Source organism: Blennius ocellaris (assembly GCF_963422515.1).
Source record: "Blennius ocellaris genome assembly, chromosome: 24".
Taxonomy (NCBI): Eukaryota; Metazoa; Chordata; class Actinopteri; order Blenniiformes; family Blenniidae; genus Blennius; species Blennius ocellaris.
Genome location: NC_137673.1, coordinates 65,456 through 85,565, shown reverse-complemented (window position 1 = coordinate 85,565; position 20,110 = coordinate 65,456). Strand labels below are relative to the sequence as shown.

At 45.4% G+C, this 20,110-nt stretch overlaps 2 protein-coding genes across 2 annotated transcripts; both read left to right on the top strand.

Moving 5' to 3' along the window:
* Positions 1–1,219: 1,219 nt before the first annotated feature.
* Positions 1,220–8,800, top strand: LOC308147396 (transmembrane protein 237B-like). The gene is made up of 13 exons (XM_080519519.1): positions 1,220–1,323; positions 2,340–2,362; positions 2,473–2,486; positions 2,569–2,642; positions 3,219–3,353; positions 3,725–3,818; positions 5,239–5,396; positions 5,555–5,684; positions 5,798–5,989; positions 6,235–6,308; positions 7,385–7,472; positions 8,085–8,206; positions 8,640–8,800. Exons 5-13 carry the CDS (start codon positions 3,236–3,238, stop codon positions 8,702–8,704), a joined length of 1,041 nt encoding a protein of 346 aa, XP_080375645.1. The 5' UTR covers positions 1,220–1,323; positions 2,340–2,362; positions 2,473–2,486; positions 2,569–2,642; positions 3,219–3,235; the 3' UTR covers positions 8,705–8,800.
* Positions 8,801–9,422: 622 nt separating this feature from the next.
* cyp20a1 (cytochrome P450, family 20, subfamily A, polypeptide 1) lies at positions 9,423–19,917 on the top strand. Its single transcript, XM_080519488.1, has 13 exons — positions 9,423–9,598; positions 9,880–9,929; positions 10,009–10,175; positions 10,253–10,398; positions 10,607–10,774; positions 11,305–11,383; positions 14,928–15,040; positions 15,110–15,164; positions 17,572–17,692; positions 17,767–17,878; positions 19,150–19,214; positions 19,356–19,445; positions 19,652–19,917. The coding sequence occupies exons 1-13, from the start codon at positions 9,527–9,529 to the stop codon at positions 19,812–19,814; spliced, it is 1,401 nt and encodes a 466-aa protein (XP_080375614.1). The 5' UTR covers positions 9,423–9,526; the 3' UTR covers positions 19,815–19,917.
* The last annotated feature ends 193 nt before the right edge of the window (positions 19,918–20,110 follow it).

The following is a 20,110-nucleotide window of genomic DNA, read 5'->3' as shown; positions in this document are numbered from 1 at the left end:
ACCATCAGGACCAGCCCCAGTGGGTCCCAGCCAGCTGGATCCCAGCCCCTACAGAGTCCTAGACCATCAGGACCAGCCCCAGTGGGTCCCAGCCAGCTGGATCCCAGCCCCTACAGAGTCCTAGACCATCAGGACCAGCCCCAGTGGGTCCCAGCCAGCTGGATCCCAGCCCCTACAGAGTCCTAGACCATCAGGACCAGCCCCAGTGGGTCCCAGCCAGCTGGATCCCAGCCCCTACAGAGTCCTAGACCATCAGGACCAGCCCCAGTGGGTCCCAGCCAGCTGGATCCCAGCCCCATAGAATCCTGGATCCTCACTGTCTATATAGATCCTGATCCTATCACACACTGAATGTTGGCCCTGGGTTGTGGAGGTGAACTTCAGGAGCCACCAGACAGACCCTGGACCAGAGAATCCCAAACTGTTGGTGTGAAGCAGGCGGAGCTTCCTGTGTTCAGCAGCTTGACTTCCTGCTCCACAATAAAAGCCATCTTTGTGGTCACGGCACGTCACTGGTGTCCACACTTCTTCATGCCACTGGAAAGTGACCTGAAACTCCTTGATTAAAGACAAACCTTGAAGTCCACTTTTTAATTATTCATCTACTTCTTGTCACTATGATAAAAGTCTATTTGATAGAAAAAGGTTTGGAAACACTTTTGAACTACACTCTATTCAAAATGGTGTTATGAGATCAGTTTGGATGCTGTTAAAGAGCTTAATGTTACAGGGCGGTGTTTCATTTACTAACAAATCCCACAGAAATGCCAAATATATTCGTGAGTTTAGTAAACTAGCTTGTTGAAAAAAAATATATAAACAAACAACTTCCGGCTCAACTTTCATTTAGCGTCGGCAACCGGAAGTGCTCCCCGTAAATAAATGCGACCAGAAATAGTGTGTGTCCGGCGGAAGGGGTCAGTCAATATGAATATTACTTTTCTGAAGAACAAAGCAGCGAGTTGAGTCTTTCCGTGGTCGTATAAACGGATATAAACTGGCTCAGGAACATGTTTCGGCTGAGAATGGGTTTTGACGCGCAGTTACCGAAGTTGGTTGTGTTCCGGCTAAATGGGCTCGGGTGACCGACGCTTGTTCCATTAAAATGAAGCGATCACATGAAAGAAGTGTCTTAACGTCTCAGTGTGCCGCTCGTTGAACGCTCGGTTACCGGCGGACGCTCATGGACGCGGGAGCATCGAAGGTAGAAACATGAGAAACGTGCAGGAAGCTTCAGTCAACGTTTGTGCAGGTTTCAAGTCTTTGTTTTCGTAGATGAGAGTCCGGGAGCTGCCTCCTCTTCCTCTCCCTCCTCTTCCTCAGGTGACTTACTTTAACTTCTTTACTGTCCTCAATGTTTCAGTCTTTTGTCCCAATAGGAGAATCTTTTGCACCTAACTTTTACCATTATCACTGTATTCATTTGTTTTGAAGCATTTCAAGTAGAAAGGGTGAATAAAGTTGACTAAGTTATCACGAATAAAAGTATATTATAATGAATATGATAATTTATAATAAATGAGTATTGATAGTGAGAGTCGTATTATGTAACTACACTTTCTAAAGGTTCTCCAGCAGTAGTGACCGTCTTTACACCTGGACCAACGACCCAGAAGAAGACAGTGTGTCCTCTCTCTCTCTCTCTCTCTCTCTCTCTCTCTCTCTCTCTCTCTCTCTCTCTCTCTCTCTCTCTCTCTCTCTCTCTCTCTGTCTCTCTCTCTCTCTCTCTCTCTCATCTCTCTCTCTCTCTCTCTCTGTCTCTCTCTCTCTCTCTCTCTCTCTCTCTCTCTCTCCTCTCTCTCTCTCTCTCTCTCTCTCTCTCTCTCTCTCTCTCTCTCTCTCTCTCCTCTCTCCTCTCTCCCAGCTTTTAAAAAGTGTGTTGCTCAAAGCAGCCAATCAGAAATCAAACCCTATAAAGTGTAATTGGGGGTTTAGCCAATCACAATCAAGGTAGGCTCCTCCCCTTTGACTCCTCCTACAATTAGGCAGCTCTGCTCTGGCACATGGCGCCACCAGAGGAAGTACTTCCTCCTCTTCCCATAGATGGACGTGTGTGGGCGGAGCCAGTCCAGCTCACACAGACACAGCAGATTCTAAATGCAGCTCCTAGGATCCAATGTTCAATGGAGGAGAATTAAGGAGGAGCTGAAACTTCTGTCTCTCCAAAGTCAGAAAAACGAGTTAAAATGTCAGTAAATTGGCAGAAGTTGCAGATATGTAAAGATTAAAGACGCGTTTCCTGGAAGTCAGCAGTTTCCTTTCAGACATCATCGCAGATATTAAAGCTGACACTTCTAGATTCTGTGTGTGTGTGTGTGTGTGTGTGTGTGTCTCCTCAGCGAGCTCTGCCCACCATGTCCAGGTAAGAAAAACACCTGATGACCTGATTTGGAGTGGTTAGTGGTTGAAGTGACATGTCCCTGTCCCGGTCCCTGTCCCGGTCCCTGTCCCGGTCCCTGTCTGGATCTGCAGTCTGGACATCACCGGTGAGTCTGGGCCTGACCTCACTTCCTGCTCCTGGCTTCACTTCAGCTGTTTCTGACTGCTCTTGTTTGTGGGGCTGCACAGCAGAGGCTCGCCCTCCCAGGCAGAAGAAGAAGAAGCTGAGGAAGGAGAAGACAACGGAGGGAATGATCAGGAAGGTAAAACTCTTTGGAGGGGATCAAGACATGTGAACACTTTTCAGCTTTTGACTGGATTAAAATGTGAAGAGCATGATGTTCCTCCACTTCATGTTGGTCACTAGAATCCTAGCAAACATTCCTGGTGGTCAGGTGACTCAACGTGTTCCAGTATCTTTACTGTGAGCTGGAGTCACAAGGAAAGCAGCTGAGAGCTTCTGTGTTCTCAGCCGTTCTCCTGGCCAGGCGCTCAACACAGGAACCGTGATGCCTTCAGGGACCGTGGACGGTGTTGGTCCTCTGGCTTCATGTTGTCAGGAGCTCTGAGCTGAAGAAAAGGACATTGATTTGCTCGTCAAAGAACCAGGATGAAAAAGCTGCTCAGTGTTTGTAGGAAGCTAACTGGTGTTTGACTTCACTTCCATTCACCTTCATTTCTTTCGCACCAGTACAACACAGTCATTTCAGAGAAATGCCAACAATTAAATATGAATAAAGATCAGCCACTAACCATGACAGGTGGAAGGTGGAAGCCCAGTTTGACAGGCTGGAAACTCAAAGTCCACTTCAACACTAAAGCTTGGTTGTGTTTGTCAGCCGAAGCAGGCCTGGAGATGGGAGGCGTCAGCAGGGAGTGTGAGGTGGGGGGGCAGCTGACCCCTGAAGGCAGCAGCCAGGCTCCGCCTCCTCAGGGGAGGAGGAGGAAGAAGAAGAAGAAAGACGCCACGCTGGGTGAGGTTCTACTGTGAAACGGCTGGATGAGGCGTTCAGGGACCTGCTGTATGTTTCAGATCTGGAGGACGACCCAGGTTAGGTAGTTAGTCTGGTAGTTAGCCGGCCTACTGTATGTTTCAGATCTGGAGGAAGACCCAGGTTAGGTAGTTAGTCTGTTAGTTAGCCGGCCTGCTCTGTTTCAGATCTGGAGGAAGACCCAGGTTAGGTAGTTAGTCTGCTAGTTAGCCGGCCTGCTCTGTTTCAGATCTGGAGGAAGACCCAGGTTAGGTAGTTAGTCTGTTAGTTAGCCGGCCTGCTCTGTTTCAGATCTGGAGGAAGACCCAGGTTAGGTAGTTAGTCTGTTAGTTAGCCGGCCTGCTCTGTTTCAGATCTGGAGGACGACCAAACCGACCTGGTGAACGAAGACGCAGCAGATCAAACCACTGACGGAGAGCGACTGGTCCGAAAACCCCGGAAGAAAAAGTACCACTTTTACTTTTCATTACCTGCAGGTCAGGGACTCCCAACTAGTACATAGGTAGTACTACCTAGAACTAGCCCATGTGTTTTCATAATCTGTAGGTAGTACTACCTAGAACTAGCCCATGTGTTTTCATAATCTGTACGTAGTACTACCTAGCACTAGTACATAGTTAGTACTACTAGAACTAGTCCATGTGTTTTCATAACCTGTAGGTAGTACTACCTAGAACTAGCCCATGTGTTTTCATAATCTGTAGGTAGTACTACCTAGAACTAGCCCATGTGTTTTCATAATCTGTATGTAGTACTACCTAGCACTAGTACATAGTTAGTACTACTAGAACTAGCCCATGTGTTTTCATAATCTGTAGGTAGTACTACCTAGCACTAGTACATAGTTAGTACTACTAGAACTAGCCCATGTGTTTTCATAATCTGTAGGTAGTACTACCTAGAACTAGTACATAGTTAGTACTACTAGAACTAGCCCATGTGTTTTCATAACCTGTAGGTAGTACTACCTAGAACTAGCCCATGTGTTTTCATAATCTGTACGTAGTACTACCTAGCACTAGTACATAGTTAGTACTACTAGAACTAGCCCATGTGTTTTCATAATCTGTAGGTAGTACTACCTAGAACTAGCCCATGTGTTTTCATAATCTGTAGGTAGTACTACCTAGCACTAGTACATAGTTAGTACTACTAGAACTAGCCCATGTGTTTTCATAATCTGTAGGTAGTACTACCTAGCACTAGTACATAGTTAGTACTACTAGAACTAGCCCATGTGTTTTCATAATCTGTAGGTAGTACTACCTAGAACTAGCCCATGTGTTTTCATAATCTGTAGGTAGTACTACCTAGAACTAGCCCATGTGTTTTCATAATCTGTAGGTAGTACTACCTAGAACTAGCCCATGTGTTTTCATAATCTGTACGTAGTACTATCTAGCACTAGTACATAGTTAGTACTACTAGAACTAGCCCATGTGTTTTCATAACCTGTAGGTAGTACTACCTAGAACTAGCCCATGTGTTTTCATAATCTGTACGTAGTACTACCTAGCACTAGTACATAGTTAGTACTACTAGAACTAGCCCATGTGTTTTCATAATCTGTAGGTAGTACTACCTAGAACTAGCCCATGTGTTTTCATAATCTGTACATAGTACTACCTAGCACTAGTACATAGTTAGTACTACTAGAACTAGCCCATGTGTTGTCATAATCTGTACATAGTACTACCTAGCACTAGTACATAGTTAGTACTACTAGAACTAGCCCATGTGTTTTCATAACCTGTAGGTAGTACTACCTAGCACTAGTACAACATGTTTACTTCAGACACTTTCACGGTTTGACTTAAAGGATCAAAGCTCAGCAAAGCGTCACACTTGTGTGTGTTTTGTGTTTCAGGAAGACAGAAGAGGCGGAGTCTCAGCTTCCTGATGGGCTGGACGTGGAGGAGGACGACGTCCTCGCCCACACGTCCTCGCCCGTCCCCCAGCATGCTTTGTTCTCCGCACCGCAGTGTCACAGTCAACCAGTCGGGAAAGTGTTCGTGGAGCGAAGCAGTGAGTGAGTGCGAGTGCGAGTGCGAGTGCGTGTGTGTGAGATTTCTCCACATGTACCCGGTATACAACCTTCCCCACATCTTCCCAGCATGCAGTGTTATTGTGCTGGTACTTTCCAGGTTGCAGTACTTGATGTGTCGGTGTGTGTGTCTGCTCAGAGCGTTTCCAGGCAGCAGAGCGCTCCTGGAGGAGAAGCAGTGAGCAGACTGACGACACGGTGGACTTCCAGGACCTGCAGACACGTTGGACCACCAGAGACGTTTCAGTTCAGGTCCACCAGGGCTTCAGGTCTGTTCCATCCCTCCTTCCATCCCTCCATCATTGACTGCTTCTGTCTTCAAGACAGGATTGAAGCTTTCAGGGTGTATTGTGGGTCTAAAGGCTCCCCCTCCCCCCTCCAGAGGTGTAGGTCTGTACTGTCATGGCTTCCTGGCCGGTCTGGCAGTGTGGAATGTGGTGGTGGTCTACATGCTGGCTGGGGACCAGCTGACGTCTCTGTCCAACCTGCTGCAGCAGTACCAGGGCCTGGTGTCCCCTGTCCAGAGTGTCCTGTACCTTCTGCTGGCCGTCAGCACGGTGGCTGCCTTTGACAGGTGACCCACCCTTTGATCTTTTGTGTTACATCAGTAATGTAGATAACAAGTTATATCAGTAATGTAGATAATAAGTTATATCAGTAATGTAGATAACAAGTTATATCAGTAATGTAGATAACAAGTTATATCAGTAATATAGATAACAAATTACACCAGTAATGTAGATAATATACTATATCAGTAATGTAGATAACAAGTTACATCAGTAATGTAGAAAATGATCAGCTGTTTTCTGTTTTCAGAGTCAATCTGGCCAAAAGCTCCGTGGCTCTGAGGGAATTGGTCAATCTGGACCCAGTGGCTCTTGCCTCGTTCTGTGAGTGACTGACTGACTGAAGGACTGACTGACTGACTGACTGACTGACTGAAGGACTGACTGACTGACTGAAGGACTGGAGGACTGAAGGACTGACTGACTGAAGGACTGACTGACTGACTGAAGGACTGACTGACTGACTGACTGACTGACTGACTGAAGGACTGACTGACTGAAGGACTGACTGACTGACTGAAGGACTGGAGGACTGAAGGACTGACTGACTGAAGGACTGACTGACTGACTGAAGGACTGAAGGACTGACTGACTGACTGACTGACTGAAGGACTGACTGACTGACTGACTGACTGAAGGACTGACTGACTGACTGACTGGCTGACTGACTGAAGGACTGGAGGACTGAAGGACTGACTGACTGAAGGACTGACTGACTGACTGAAGGACTGAAGGACTGACTGACTGACTGACTGACTGAAGGACTGACTGGCTGACTGACTGGCTGACTGACTGAAGGACTGAAGGACTGACTGACTGACTGACTGAATGAAGGACTGACTGACGGACTGACTGACTGAAGGACTGACTGACTGACTGAAGGACTGACTGACTGACTGACTGACTGACGGACTGACTGAAGGACTGACTGACTGAAGGACTGACTGACTGACGGACTGACTGACTGACTGACTGACTGAAGGACTGACTGACTGACTGACTGAAGGACTGACTGACTGACTGACTGACTGACGGACTGACTGAAGGACTGACTGACTGACTGACTGACTGACTGACTGAAGGACTGACTGACTGACTGACTGAAGGACTGACTGACTGAAGGACTGAAGGACTGACTGACTGACTGACTGAAGGACTGACTGAAGGACTGACTGACTGAAGGACTGAAGGACTGACTGACTGAAGGACTGAAGGACTGACTGACTGACTGACTGACTGACTGACGGACTGACTGACTGAAGGACTGACGGACTGACTGACTGAAGGACTGACTGACTGAAGGATTGACTGACTGACTGACGGACTGAAGGACTGACTGGCCCACCCAGCTCTTTGTTTGGATTGACCTTCCTCCTCTTCCTCCTCTCCCTCCTCTCCAGTGTACTTCTCAGCCTTGCTGCTCTCTCTCAGCCAGCAGAGGACCAGTGACAGGATGAACCTCTTCCTGTCCTCCAACACCACCTTATGGTGAGCTGCTCTCTCCTCCTCTCCCCCTTCTCCACTCACCCTGAAGCTCTCTCCTCCTCTCCCTTCTTCTCCACTCACCCTGAAGCTCTCTCCTCCTCTCCCTTCTTCTCCACTCACCCTGAAGCTCTCTCCTCCTCTCCCTTCTTCTCCACTCACCCTGAAGCTCTCTCCTCCTCTCCCTTCTTCTCCACTCACCCTGAAGCTCTCTCCTCCTCTCCCTTCTTCTCCACTCACCCTGAAGCTCTCTCCTCCTCTCCCTTCTTCTCCACTCACCCTGAAGCTCTCTCCTCCTCTCCCTTCTTCTCCACTCACCCTGAAGCTCTCTCCTCCTCTCCCTTCTTCTCCACTCACCCTGAAGCTCTCTCCTCCTCTCCCTTCTTCTCCACTCACCCTGAAGCTCTCTCCTCCTCTCCCTTCTTCTCCACTCACCCTGAAGCTCTCTCCTCCTCTCCCCCTTCTCCACTCACCCTGAAGCTCTCTCCTCCTCTCCCTTCTTCTCCACTCACCCTGAAGCTCTCTCCTCCTCTCCCCCTTCTCCACTCACCCTGAAGCTCTCTCCTCCTCTCCCTTCTTCTCCACTCACCCTGAAGCTCTCTCCTGCTGGTTCCCCAGGCCGCCCGGCTCTGAGCACCAGATCCTCCTCCCCTGGGTCACCGTCAACCTGGTGGTGGCGCTGCTGGTCAGCCTGGCCTGGATCTTCATCGCCATGCGGCCTGAGACAGACTACACCTCAGGTCTCTCTCTCTCTCTCTCTCACTCACTCACTCACTCACTCACTCACTCACTCACTCACTCACACACACTTTTGGATGTGTTGCTTTCAGTGAACAGACAACAGAGTTCGTCATCTCAGTGTTTTTCAATTCAACTTTATTTATTTGCACCAAAAACAACAAAGACACTTTGACAAAGAGAAGCTCAGAAATGCACAAGGAAACAGGGTAGGAACTGCAGAACCAGGCTCAGAGGTGGACATTTTCACACTCAAAGCATCAAAGCTGGGACTTTGAGGTGCAGAGTGTCTGTGATGTCAAGACAAAACAACACAGAAGCAATTCTGGAGCCATGTACGATAATGAATAGACATTTGATTCTATCTTAGTGTGATTCAATAGGTGAGAAACATTTGCTCACCTTTAATGGTCTTTTTTTTTCTTTCCTCCACAGGTTATCTGGTTGCCATGGCAATTGACCCTCCAAAAGCAGAGGACCAGTCAGAACTAACCACTTGACTCTGGACAATAGGCTGTTCCAGATTTGCACATATTCAGAAAGGGTTGTTGTTGAACTAGACATGTTTGCCACTGCAAATAAAGATGTGAAACCAACAGCTCTTCTTTTCATACCAAGTGCTGCTCCATGACAAAACTCAGGTGATCGAAAGGGAAGCATTTAAATAATATGAAATATTAAATGGTGAAATGATTGTAAGCAATGGGTGATTCATGGATGAATGGTTGGTTAGATGACAATAAATACATGCTAATCAAATCAAATCTGAATGGTGAAGATCTTAGAGAAAAGCCCAGTTGGGATGGGCGGGAGGGGAAATGGTGAGAGGAAAGTCACATGGCCAGTAGTTCCTGTGTGGAGGACTGAGAGAAAGTGGTGAAGGAAAGAAGGGAACCTATGGAGGAGAAGTATAGGAACTATGTCCAAATGTACACAGATAGATGGAAGGAGCTGCAGTGGTGGTGCCTGGCCGAGGAGGGGAGCTGGACATGACAACGTCAGATCACCTGACCGTGTGTATGTATGTATATATATACATATACATTTTATTTTTTGAGAGGGAGCGTCACGATCCACACTCCAATGTTAATCCACACTCCAAACCAGTAGCTGGCGCTAATGTACCATTGCGTTGCTTGCCAACCGCAATAAAAAAGATCGAGTGAAGAGCGAGTAGCTCTGCGCTCTATTGCTCGTCCTCTCGCGCCAGGCCGGGTAGAGGAGCGCCGAGGAGTCGATAGTGTGGACGTGGAGAGTTGTTTCTGTGGTTTGGTGAAAAGAACGCGTGAAAGTTATTGAATGAGCGAGTAAAAGAAAGCATCATGCTGGACTTCGCTATATTTGCCGTGACCTTTGTCATCGTGCTGGTCGGAGCTGTTCTGTATCTGTATCCGGTGAGTTTGAAGTCCAGATGTTCGCTGCAGCTGCTCCATCTCCACACTGCACTTCTCAACTCTGCATTTTGGGCTTTTCTCATCTTTTGCCAGTCCAGCCTTCAATTTGGAAAAACATATACGTGTCTTGAAAACGTCGGCTGTCATTAAACTGAATAATCTCACTCAATTCCACTCAATTCCATTTAGTTTGTTAGTTTCCATGGCGAGCGAGGCATCCTGTATTGATCCGCTTCAGCAGAAGCTGCTCGTAACAAGTCTTGCTCTGGATCTTGTTTTAGTCGTCCAGAAGAGCCTCCGGCATCCCAGGTCTGAACCCCACGGATGAGAAGTAAGTCTTCCCACTGCCAGGAGGAACGAGTGATGGATAGAAAAGAAGTAATGTTGCTAACTCTCACCCTCACCCTCAGAGACGGGAACCTGCAGGACATTGTCAATAAAGGCAGTCTTCATGAGTTCCTTGTGGGTCTACACCAGGACTTTGGCTCCGTGGCGTCCTTCTGGTTCGGCAGACAAGCGGTGGTCAGCCTGGGCTCTGTGGACCAACTGCAGCAACACGTCAACCCCAACCGCAGCAGTAAGGACACCTTGGACTGCTTCCCTACACAAAGCTTTTCTTTTGATGTGGGTCTTGTCTCATCCCACCCACTTTAGCGGACTCCTTTGAGACGATGCTGAAGTCGTTGCTAGGTTACCAGTCAGGGATGGAAGGCGGAGCCAGTGAAGCAGTGATGAGGAAGAAGGTGTACGAGGCTGCCATCAACAACATGCTGAAGGAGAATTTCCCTGTCGTGCTCCAGGTTTCCACTGCAGGTTTTGTCTCTTGTGGCATGGTCCTGGGTCTCTGGCTGACGTGTGTGTGTGTGTGTGTGTGTGTGTGTGTGTGTGTGTGTGTGTGTGTGTGTGTGTGTGTGTGTGTGTGTGTGTGTGTGTGTGTGTGTGTGTGTGTGTGTGTGTGTGTGTGTGTGTGTGTGTGTGTGTGTGTGTGTGTGTGTGTGTGTGTGTCAGATGGTGGAGGAGCTGGTGGAGAAGTGGAGGTCCATCCCGGAGGCTCAGCACACTCCTCTGTGTGCCCACCTGCTTGGCCTGGCCATGAAGACCGTCACCCAGCTGGCTCTGGGAGAACGCTTCAGAGACGAGACCCAGGTCCTGTCCTTCCACAGGAACCACGAGGCGGTGAGACCCAGGTCCTGTCCTTCCACAGGAACCACGAGGCGGTGAGACGCTTGGCTGGTTTAGTCTTCAGCTCAGGGACTGTCGACATGAAAGTAGCAACAACCAGCAGACACATGGAACGGTCAAAGAAAAGTATGGAAAGAGTGAATTCAATGTTTTTTGATTGGTTTTGAGAAATGCTCATGAGTTTAGACAAGAAATCCTCTTTGAATCCCAGATGGACGTCCTTCACAGTTTCTATCTCTTGACGAGTCTTGAATGCTGTTTTTGTGCTTCAGAGGCTTCTGAATATTGGACATAATTATTGATGACATTGTATTTTTTTAGCCTTATCCTATTTTATTAGATTTATTCTTTCTTCTTTGCTCTCTGTGTGCTGTTCCCTGAGGGAGTCGTACCAAGGGATTCATAAAGTCTCTGAATCTGCATGTCTGAGTGACTGTCTGGACTGACCGTCTTCTGGAGCGGCTGTCTGTCTCTCACACTCACTGAAGGCCTGAGGTCAACACTTTGCTCTGTCCCGTCTTCAGATCTGGTCCGAGATCGGGAAAGGCTACCTGGACGGCTCGTTGGACAAAAGCTCCAGTAGAAAAGCTCACTATGAGAAGGGTGAGTGACTTTACTATCCCTGGTCAATCGATTGGTCAGTCGTTGGAGTACGATCAACTTCTCAATATCCTACCATCAACGAGAAATCCCTGTGGTGTGACTGGTGTGATGGATCACTAAAGCAGCACTGGTAGTAAACAGGTCCATGTTAAAGTCATCTAACCCTCCAGCAGCACAGCCAGTACAGCTGGTTGACATATTGTCATGTGTTCATCAGCTGTTAACCAAACGTGAAGGCTTGAGCAGCACAGCCTCTTGGTTACATGAGTGTTAACCTACAGCAGATAAACTAGTAGTAAGAGGTCTGGGTGATGGTAATGTTAACCTACAACAGTTAAACTAGTAGTAAGAGGTCTGGGTGATGGTAATGTTAACCTACAACAGTTAAACTAGTAGTAAGAGGTCTGGGTGATGGTAATGTAAACCTACAACACCAGTTAAACTAGTAGTATGAGGTCTGGGTGATGGTAATGTAAACCTACAGCAGTTAAACTAGTAGTAAGAGGTCTGAGTGATGGTAATGTAAACCTACAGCAGTTAAACTAGTAGTAAGAGGTCTGGGTGATGGTAATGTAAACCTACAACACCAGTTAAACTAGTAGTAAGAGGTCTGGGTGATGGTAATGTTAACCTACAACACCAGTTAAACTAGTAGTAAGAGGTCTGGGTGATGGTAATGTAAACCTACAACACCAGTTAAACTAGTAGTAAGAGGTCTGGGTGATGGTAATGTAAACCTACAACACCAGTTAAACTAGTAGTAAGAGGTCTGGGTGATGGTAATGTTAACCTACAACACCAGTTAAACTAGTAGTAAGAGGTCTGGGTGATGGTAATGTAAACCTACAACACCAGTTAAACTAGTAGTAAGAGGTCTGAGTGATGGTAATGTTAACCTACAGCAGTTAAACTAGTAGTAGGAGGTGTGGGTGATGGTAATGTTAACCTACAACAGTTAAACTAGTAGTAAGAGGTCTGGGTGATGGTAATGTTAACCTACAACAGTTAAACTAGTAGTAAGAGGTCTGAGTGATGGTAATGTAAACCTACAACAGTTAAACTAGTAGTAAGAGGTCTGGGTGATGATATTGTTAACCAACAGCAGTTAAACTAGTAGTAAGAGGTCTGGGTGATGGTAATGTAAACCTACAGCAGTTAAACTAGTGGTAAGAGGTCTGGGTGATGGTAATGTTAACCTACAACACCAGTTAAACTAGTAGTAAGAGGTCTGGGTGATGGTAATGTTAACCTACAGCAGTTAAACTAGTAGTAAGAGGTCTGGGTAATGGTAATGTTAACCTACAGCAGTTAAACTAGTAGTAAGAGGTCTGGGTGATGGTAATGTAAACCTACAGCAGTTAAACTAGTAGTAAGAGGTTTGGGTGATGGTAATGTTAACCTACAACACCAGTTAAACTAGTAGTAAGAGGTCTGGGTGATGGTAATGTTAACCTACAGCAGTTAAACTAGTAGTAAGAGGTCTGGGTGATGGTAATGTTAACCTACAACACCAGTTAAACTAGTAGTAAGAGGTCTGGGTGATGGTAATGTTAACCTACAACACCAGTTAAACTAGTAGTAAGAGGTCTGGGTGATGGTAATGTAAACCTACAACAGTTAAACTAGTAGTAAGAGGTCTGGGTGATGGTAATGTTAACCTACAGCAGTTAAACTAGTAGTAAGAGGTCTGAGTGATGGTAATGTTAACATACAACACCAGTTAAACTAGTAGTAAGAGGTCTGGGTGATGGTAATGTTAACCTACAGCAGTTAAACTAGTAGTAAGAGGTCTGAGTGATGGTAATGTTAACATACAACACCAGTTAAACTAGTAGTAAGAGGTCTGGGTGAAGGTAATGTTAACCTACAACAGTTAAACTAGTAGTAAGAGGTCTGGGTGATGGTAATGTTAACCTACAACAGTACAGCCAGTTTAGCAGCGTGATTCTATGTGTCCTAGGGTATAATGATTACTGTGGTATTGACTACTATAAGTACTGTGGTATTGACGACTATGAGTACTGTGGTATTGACTACTATGGGTACTGTGGTATTGAATAGTGTGAGTACTGTGATATTGACTACTATGAGTACTGTGGTATTGACTACTATGAGTACTATGGTATTGAATAGTGTGAGCACTGTGGTATTGACTACTATGAGTACTGTGGTATTGACGACTATGAGTACTGTGGTATTGACTACTATGAGTACTGTGGTATTGAATATTGTGAGTACTGTGGTGAAGTAAACATCAAAGATGGTTTGCCACGAGCTACAACTGCGGGAACTACTCTGAAAACGGTTGCAGGTCATCACTTTAAGATGGTATCCTTGAAGCAGCCACATTTTTGGAACCCTTCCGCATCGTCAGCAGGCATCTCAGGTTCACAGGTGTTTCGCCCCTTAACCTGTACACCTCGCCTGAGTGGGGCAGCGAAGACTGACTAGGCTTCACCTGCGGAAGGGTTCCAGCTGTGAGCTCTCTTTAGCCATATCCATCTTGAGCTGGACTCGGCTGCTGTGGCTATCTCCCTGGTGGCTTTCTTCAGCTGTTTGGGCTCCAGCCCCATCCTCTGGAGGAAGAACCGCACCGACCTTGCGGGAAACCCACGGCAGCCGACTTCGATGGGAAAAATTGTTGCATGCCATCCTTTCAGGACAGCTTCGTCGATCAGGTCTTGGTACTTGGCTCGCTTCAATTGGTGAGACACGTCCAGCCTCTCTTCCCAGGGCACCGTGAGCTCTGCCACTATGATGGTTTTTGTGCTTCTGGACAGCAAGACTATGTCTGGTCGAAGTGAGGTCACTGCCACGTCCTGTGGAAAGACGAGCTTCCTCTTCAAATCCACACTCAGCTCCCAGTCGCTGGCGCGTTGCAGGGAGGAAGGTAGGTTTTTGGCTGTTGTGCTGGTCATACGATCCGTTTCCCCTTCCCTCACAAAGGTTATGGCTTTGGGCAGTTGAGCGTGCTTGTTGTTGGCTTTGACCCGCTGCTGCTCCACCCAATTGGCGATTTCCGAGAGGACCTTATCGTGCCTCCATCTGTAGCGCCCTTCAGCCAGTGCCTTTGGGCACCCTGTCAGGATGTGGTTCAGCGTGCATGCGGGTGCGTCGCATTGGTTGCAAGATGGGTCTTCTTCTCTGCCCCAGAATAGTGTATTGAATAGTGTGAGTACTGTGATATTGACTACTATGAGTACTGTGGTATTGACTACTATGAGTACTGTGGTATTGAATATTGTGAGTACTGTGGTATTGACTACTATGAGTACTGTGGTATTGAATATTGTGAGTACTGTGGTATTGACTACTATGAGTACTGTGGTATTGAATATTGTGAGTACTGTGGTATTGACTACTATGAGTACTGGGGTATTGAATAGTGTGAGTACTGTGGTATTGACTACTATGAGTACTGTGGTATTGAATATTGTGAGTACTGTGGTATTGACTACTATGAGCATGTGGTATTGAATATTGTGAGTACTGTGGTATTGAATAGTGTGAGTACTGTACTGAGGGAGGGTCTGTGATGTTTCAGCTCTGTCAGCGATGGAGGCGGAGCTACTGTCGGTGTCCAGAGAGAGAAAGGCTGACAGGAAGCTCATGGTGTTTCTGGACCACCTGCTGCAGTCCAGCCTCACAGAGCGACAGGTGAAGCCCCGCCTCCTGCACCTCCTCTTCCTCCACCCCCCCCCTCACCTGCAGCGCTGCTTGTTTCAGGTCATGGAGGACTGCATGGTCTTCTGCTTGGCTGGAAGTGTCATCACTGCCAACTGTAAGTCTTCATCTTATCATTGATCAGTGACCAGCTGATCGCTGTCTCCGTGGAAACACAATGTGTTGATATTGATAGTCGTGTCAAAGTTCATCCAATCACTTATTGACAAACATCCAAAGAGAAGAGAACTTGGGTGCTTCATGTTGATTGTCACTTCAAACCAGTGTCACTTTAAACCAGTGTCACTTTAAACCAGTGTCACTTTAAACCAGTGTCACTTTAAACATGTGTCACTTTAAACATGTCACTTTAAACCAGTGTCACTTTAACATGTCACTTCAAACCAGTGTCACTTTAAACCAGTGTCACTTTAAACCAGTGTCACTTTAAACCAGTGTCACTTTAAACATGTGTCACTTTAAACCAGTGTCACTTTAAACCAGTGTCACTTTAAACATGTGTCACTTTAAACCAGTGTCACTTTAAACATGTGTCACTTTAACATGTCACTTCAAACCAGTGTCACTTTAAACCAGTGTCACTTTAAACCAGTGTCACTTTAAACATGTGTCACTTCAAACCAGTCTCACTTTAAACCAGTGTCACTTTAAACCAGTGTCACTTTAAACATGTGTCACTTTAAACATGTCACTTTAAACATGTGTCACTTTAACATGTCACTTCAAACCAGTGTCACTTTAAACGAGTGTCACTTTAAACCAGTGTCACTTTAAACCAGTGTCGCTTTAAACATGTGTCACTTTAAACATGTGTCACTTTAAACCAGTCTCACTTTAAACCAGTCTCACTTTAAACATGTCACTTCAAACCAGTGTCACTTCAAACCAGTGTCACTTCAAACCAGTCTCACTTTAAACCAGTCTCACTTTAAACATGTCACTTCAAACCAGTGTCACTTTAAACCAGTGTCACTTTAAACCAGTGTCACTTTAAACCAGTCTCACTTTAAACATGTCACTTCAAACCAGTCTCACTTCAAACCAGTCTCACTTTAAACCAGTGTCACTTCAAACCAGTCTCACTTTAAACCAGTGTCACTTTAAACCAGTGTCACTTTAAACCTGTGTGACTTTAAACATGTGTCACTTTAAACCAGTGTCACTTTAAACCAGTGTCACTTCAAACCAGTGTCACTTTAAACCAGTGTCACTTTAAACCAGTGTCACTTTAAACCAGTGTCACTTTAAACCAGTGTCACTTTAAACCAGTCTCACTTTAAACATGTCACTTCAAACCAGTCTCACTTCAAACCAGTCTCACTTTAAACCAGTGTCACTTCAAACCAGTCTCACTTTAAACCAGTGTCACTTCAAACCAGTCTCACTTTAAACCAGTCTCACTTTAAACCAGTCTCACTTTAAACCAGTGTCACTTTAAACCAGTGTCACTTTAAACATGTGTCACTTTAAACCAGTGTCACTTTAAACATGTGTCACTTTAAACCAGTCTCACTTTAAACCAGTCTCACTTTAAACATGTCACTTCAAACCAGTGTCACTTCAAACCAGTGTCACTTCAAACCAGTCTCACTTTAAACCAGTCTCACTTTAAACATGTCACTTCAAACCAGTGTCACTTTAAACCAGTGTCACTTTAAACCAGTGTCACTTTAAACCAGTCTCACTTTAAACATGTCACTTCAAACCAGTCTCACTTCAAACCAGTCTCACTTTAAACCAGTGTCACTTCAAACCAGTCTCACTTTAAACCAGTGTCACTTTAAACCAGTGTCACTTTAAACCTGTGTGACTTTAAACATGTGTCACTTTAAACCAGTGTCACTTTAAACCAGTGTCACTTCAAACCAGTGTCACTTTAAACCAGTGTCACTTTAAACCAGTGTCACTTTAAACCAGTCTCACTTTAAACCAGTCTCACTTTAAACATGTCACTTCAAACCAGTCTCACTTCAAACCAGTCTCACTTTAAACCAGTGTCACTTCAAACCAGTCTCACTTTAAACCAGTGTCACTTCAAACCAGTCTCACTTTAAACCAGTCTCACTTTAAACCAGTCTCACTTTAAACCAGTGTCATTTTAAACCAGTGTCACTTTAAACATGTGTCACTTTAAACCAGTGTCACTTTAAACCAGTGTCACTTTAAACATGTCACTTCAAACCAGTGTCACTTTAAACCAGTGTCACTTTAAACCAGTGTCACTTTAAACCAGTGTCACTTTAAACCAGTGTCACTTTAAACATGTCACTTCAAACCAGTGTCACTTTAAACCAGTCTCACTTTAAACCAGTGTCACTTTAAACCAGTGTCACTTTAAACATGTCACTTCAAACCAGTGTCACTTTAAACCAGTGTCACTTAAAACCACAGTGTATTTGTGTATTTGCAAAGTGTATTTGTGTGTATTTGTGTAGTTTCAGTGTGTATTTGTGTATTTTCAGTGTATATTTGTGTAGTTGCAGTGTGTATTTGTGTATTTGCAGTGTGTATCTGGGCACTTCACTTCTTGTCCACCTCAGAAGACGTTCAGGACAAGGTGTACCAGGAGCTGCAGGAGGTTCTGGGGTCTGATCCGGTTTCTCTGGACAAGATTCCTGAGCTGAGGTAGAGCACCCCCCCCCCCAGCTGCAGGACCAGGGGATGTGGTGCGTTCAATGACCTGCTCCTGGGTTTGCTAGATACTGCCAGCAGGTCCTGGAGGAGACGGTGAGGACGGCCAAGCTCACCCCCGTAGCGGCTCGGCTGCAGGAAGTGGAAGGGAAAGTGGATCAACACGTCATCCCCAAAGAGGTTCACACTGGGGCCCTGTCAGTGGTGGTGGTCCCCCCAGGGAACACACTGCACACTGCACACTCACTGCACACACACACACACACACACACACACACACACACACACACACACACACACACACACACACACACACACACACACACTGCACACACACACACTGCACACACATGGACATACCAGGACATCACTGGACTCAATTACCAGGATATCTCTTATGTGGATTAAATTACCAGGATATCTCTTATGTGGATTAAATTACCAGGATATCTCTTATGTGGATTAAATTCTAGGATATCTCTTATGTGGATTAAATTACCAGGATATCTCTTATGTGGATTAAATTACCAGGATATCTCTTATGTGGATTAAATTCTAGGATATCTCTTATGTGGATTAAATTACCAGGATATCTCTGATGTGGATTAAATTCTAGGATATCTCTTATGTGGATTAAATTACCAGGATATCTCTTATGTGGATTAAATTCTAGGATATCTCTTATGTGGATTAAATTACCAGGATATCTCTTATGTGGATTAAATTCTAGGATATCTCTTATGTGGATTAAATTCTAGGATATCTCTTATGTGGATTAAATTACCAGGATATCTCTTATGTGGATTAAATTATAGGATATCTCTTATGTGGATTAAATTATAGGATATCTCTTATGTGGATTAAATTACCAGGATATCTCTTATGTGGATTAAATTATAGGATATCTCTTATGTGGATTAAATTCTAGGATATCTCTTATGTGGATTAAATTACCAGGATATCTCTTATGTGGATTAAATTACCAGGATATCTCTTATGTGGATTCAATTACCAGGATATCTCTTATGTGGATTAAATTATAGGATATCTCTTGTGTGGATTAAATTACCAGGATATCTCTTTTGTGGATTAAATTATAGGATATTGCTTATGTGGATTAAATTACCAGGATATCTCTTATGTGGATTAAATTACCAGGATATCTCTTATGTGGATTAAATTATAGGATATCTCTTGTGTGGATTAAATTACCAGGATATCTCTTTTGTGGATTAAATTATAGGATATTGCTTATGTGGATTAAATTACCAGGATATCTCTTATGTGGATTAAATTACCAGGATATCTCTTATGTGGATTAAATTACAGGGTATCTCCAATTCTGAAGTGAATCCTGTAGAGAAAGCAGAGTTAATGTTGAAGTGAATCCACACGTTGTAATCCATGCGCCTGAGCTGTGTAGTTTTCCTCAGGTGTTGTGTTGTTTTCAGACTCTGGTGGTTTATGCCCTGGGCGTGGTCTTGCAGGACTGCAACACCTGGACGGACCCGTACAGGTGCTGAGTCGTCCTGCTAATGCACCATTTGACTGGATGAAAGAGACCAATGATCCTGTCAGTCTCTTCCTGTGTCACTGAGGTGGAGAGAAAGTAACAGAGTGCTCGTTTAGTGACCACCGCTTCCTTTGTCCTCGTCAGGTTTGATCCTGAACGATTTGAAGACGAGTCTGCCAGGAAAAGTTTCTGTCTGCTGGGATTCTCTGGGAATCAAAGCTGTCCAGAGCTCAGGTACACAGGATGATTAAAACGCCACAAGAAGAACACGTCCATCACAAAGTCCACTTGTAAAGATGCAGTTGAAAGTAGACAGAGAAGAAGCAGCAGCAGCAGCATGACAGTGGCTCTGAGACAGTAGAAGTAGAAGGAAGGAGATGAAGTTCAGGAGTCAGCAAGCAGTCGGTAGAAGTAGTGACGCTCTGGCTCTCTCGCCTCAGGATGGCCTACACTGTGGCCACGGTGCTGCTGGCCACCCTGGTGCGCCGGCTCAAGCTCCAGCGGCTGGGGGGACACGTGTTGGACGTCCGGTCTGAGCTGGTGTCCTCCCCCAAGGACGAGACCTGGATCTCCGTCAGCAGACGAAGCAGCCAAAGGAACTGAGTTGTGATCTCTGATGTCTGCAGATCTTTAACAGGAGCCATGCTGCCTTCACAGCTTTCCTTTTTTATCAAATCATCTTCTATATTAAATCTTTGAAACTTGACTGAATGTGTGTCACTTCCCACTTTTGATCACAACCACACATCCAGTTACCAGCAGTATGTCCAAGCTCACCTGTTCTTTTCACTTTTTCCTTACATTTTTGTTTCTATTATGGATTTTATTCACGTATCATGTATGACGTGACACCAAAACTACTAATCTGTCAGTGTTTTGTGCATGATTGTAAAAAGAAA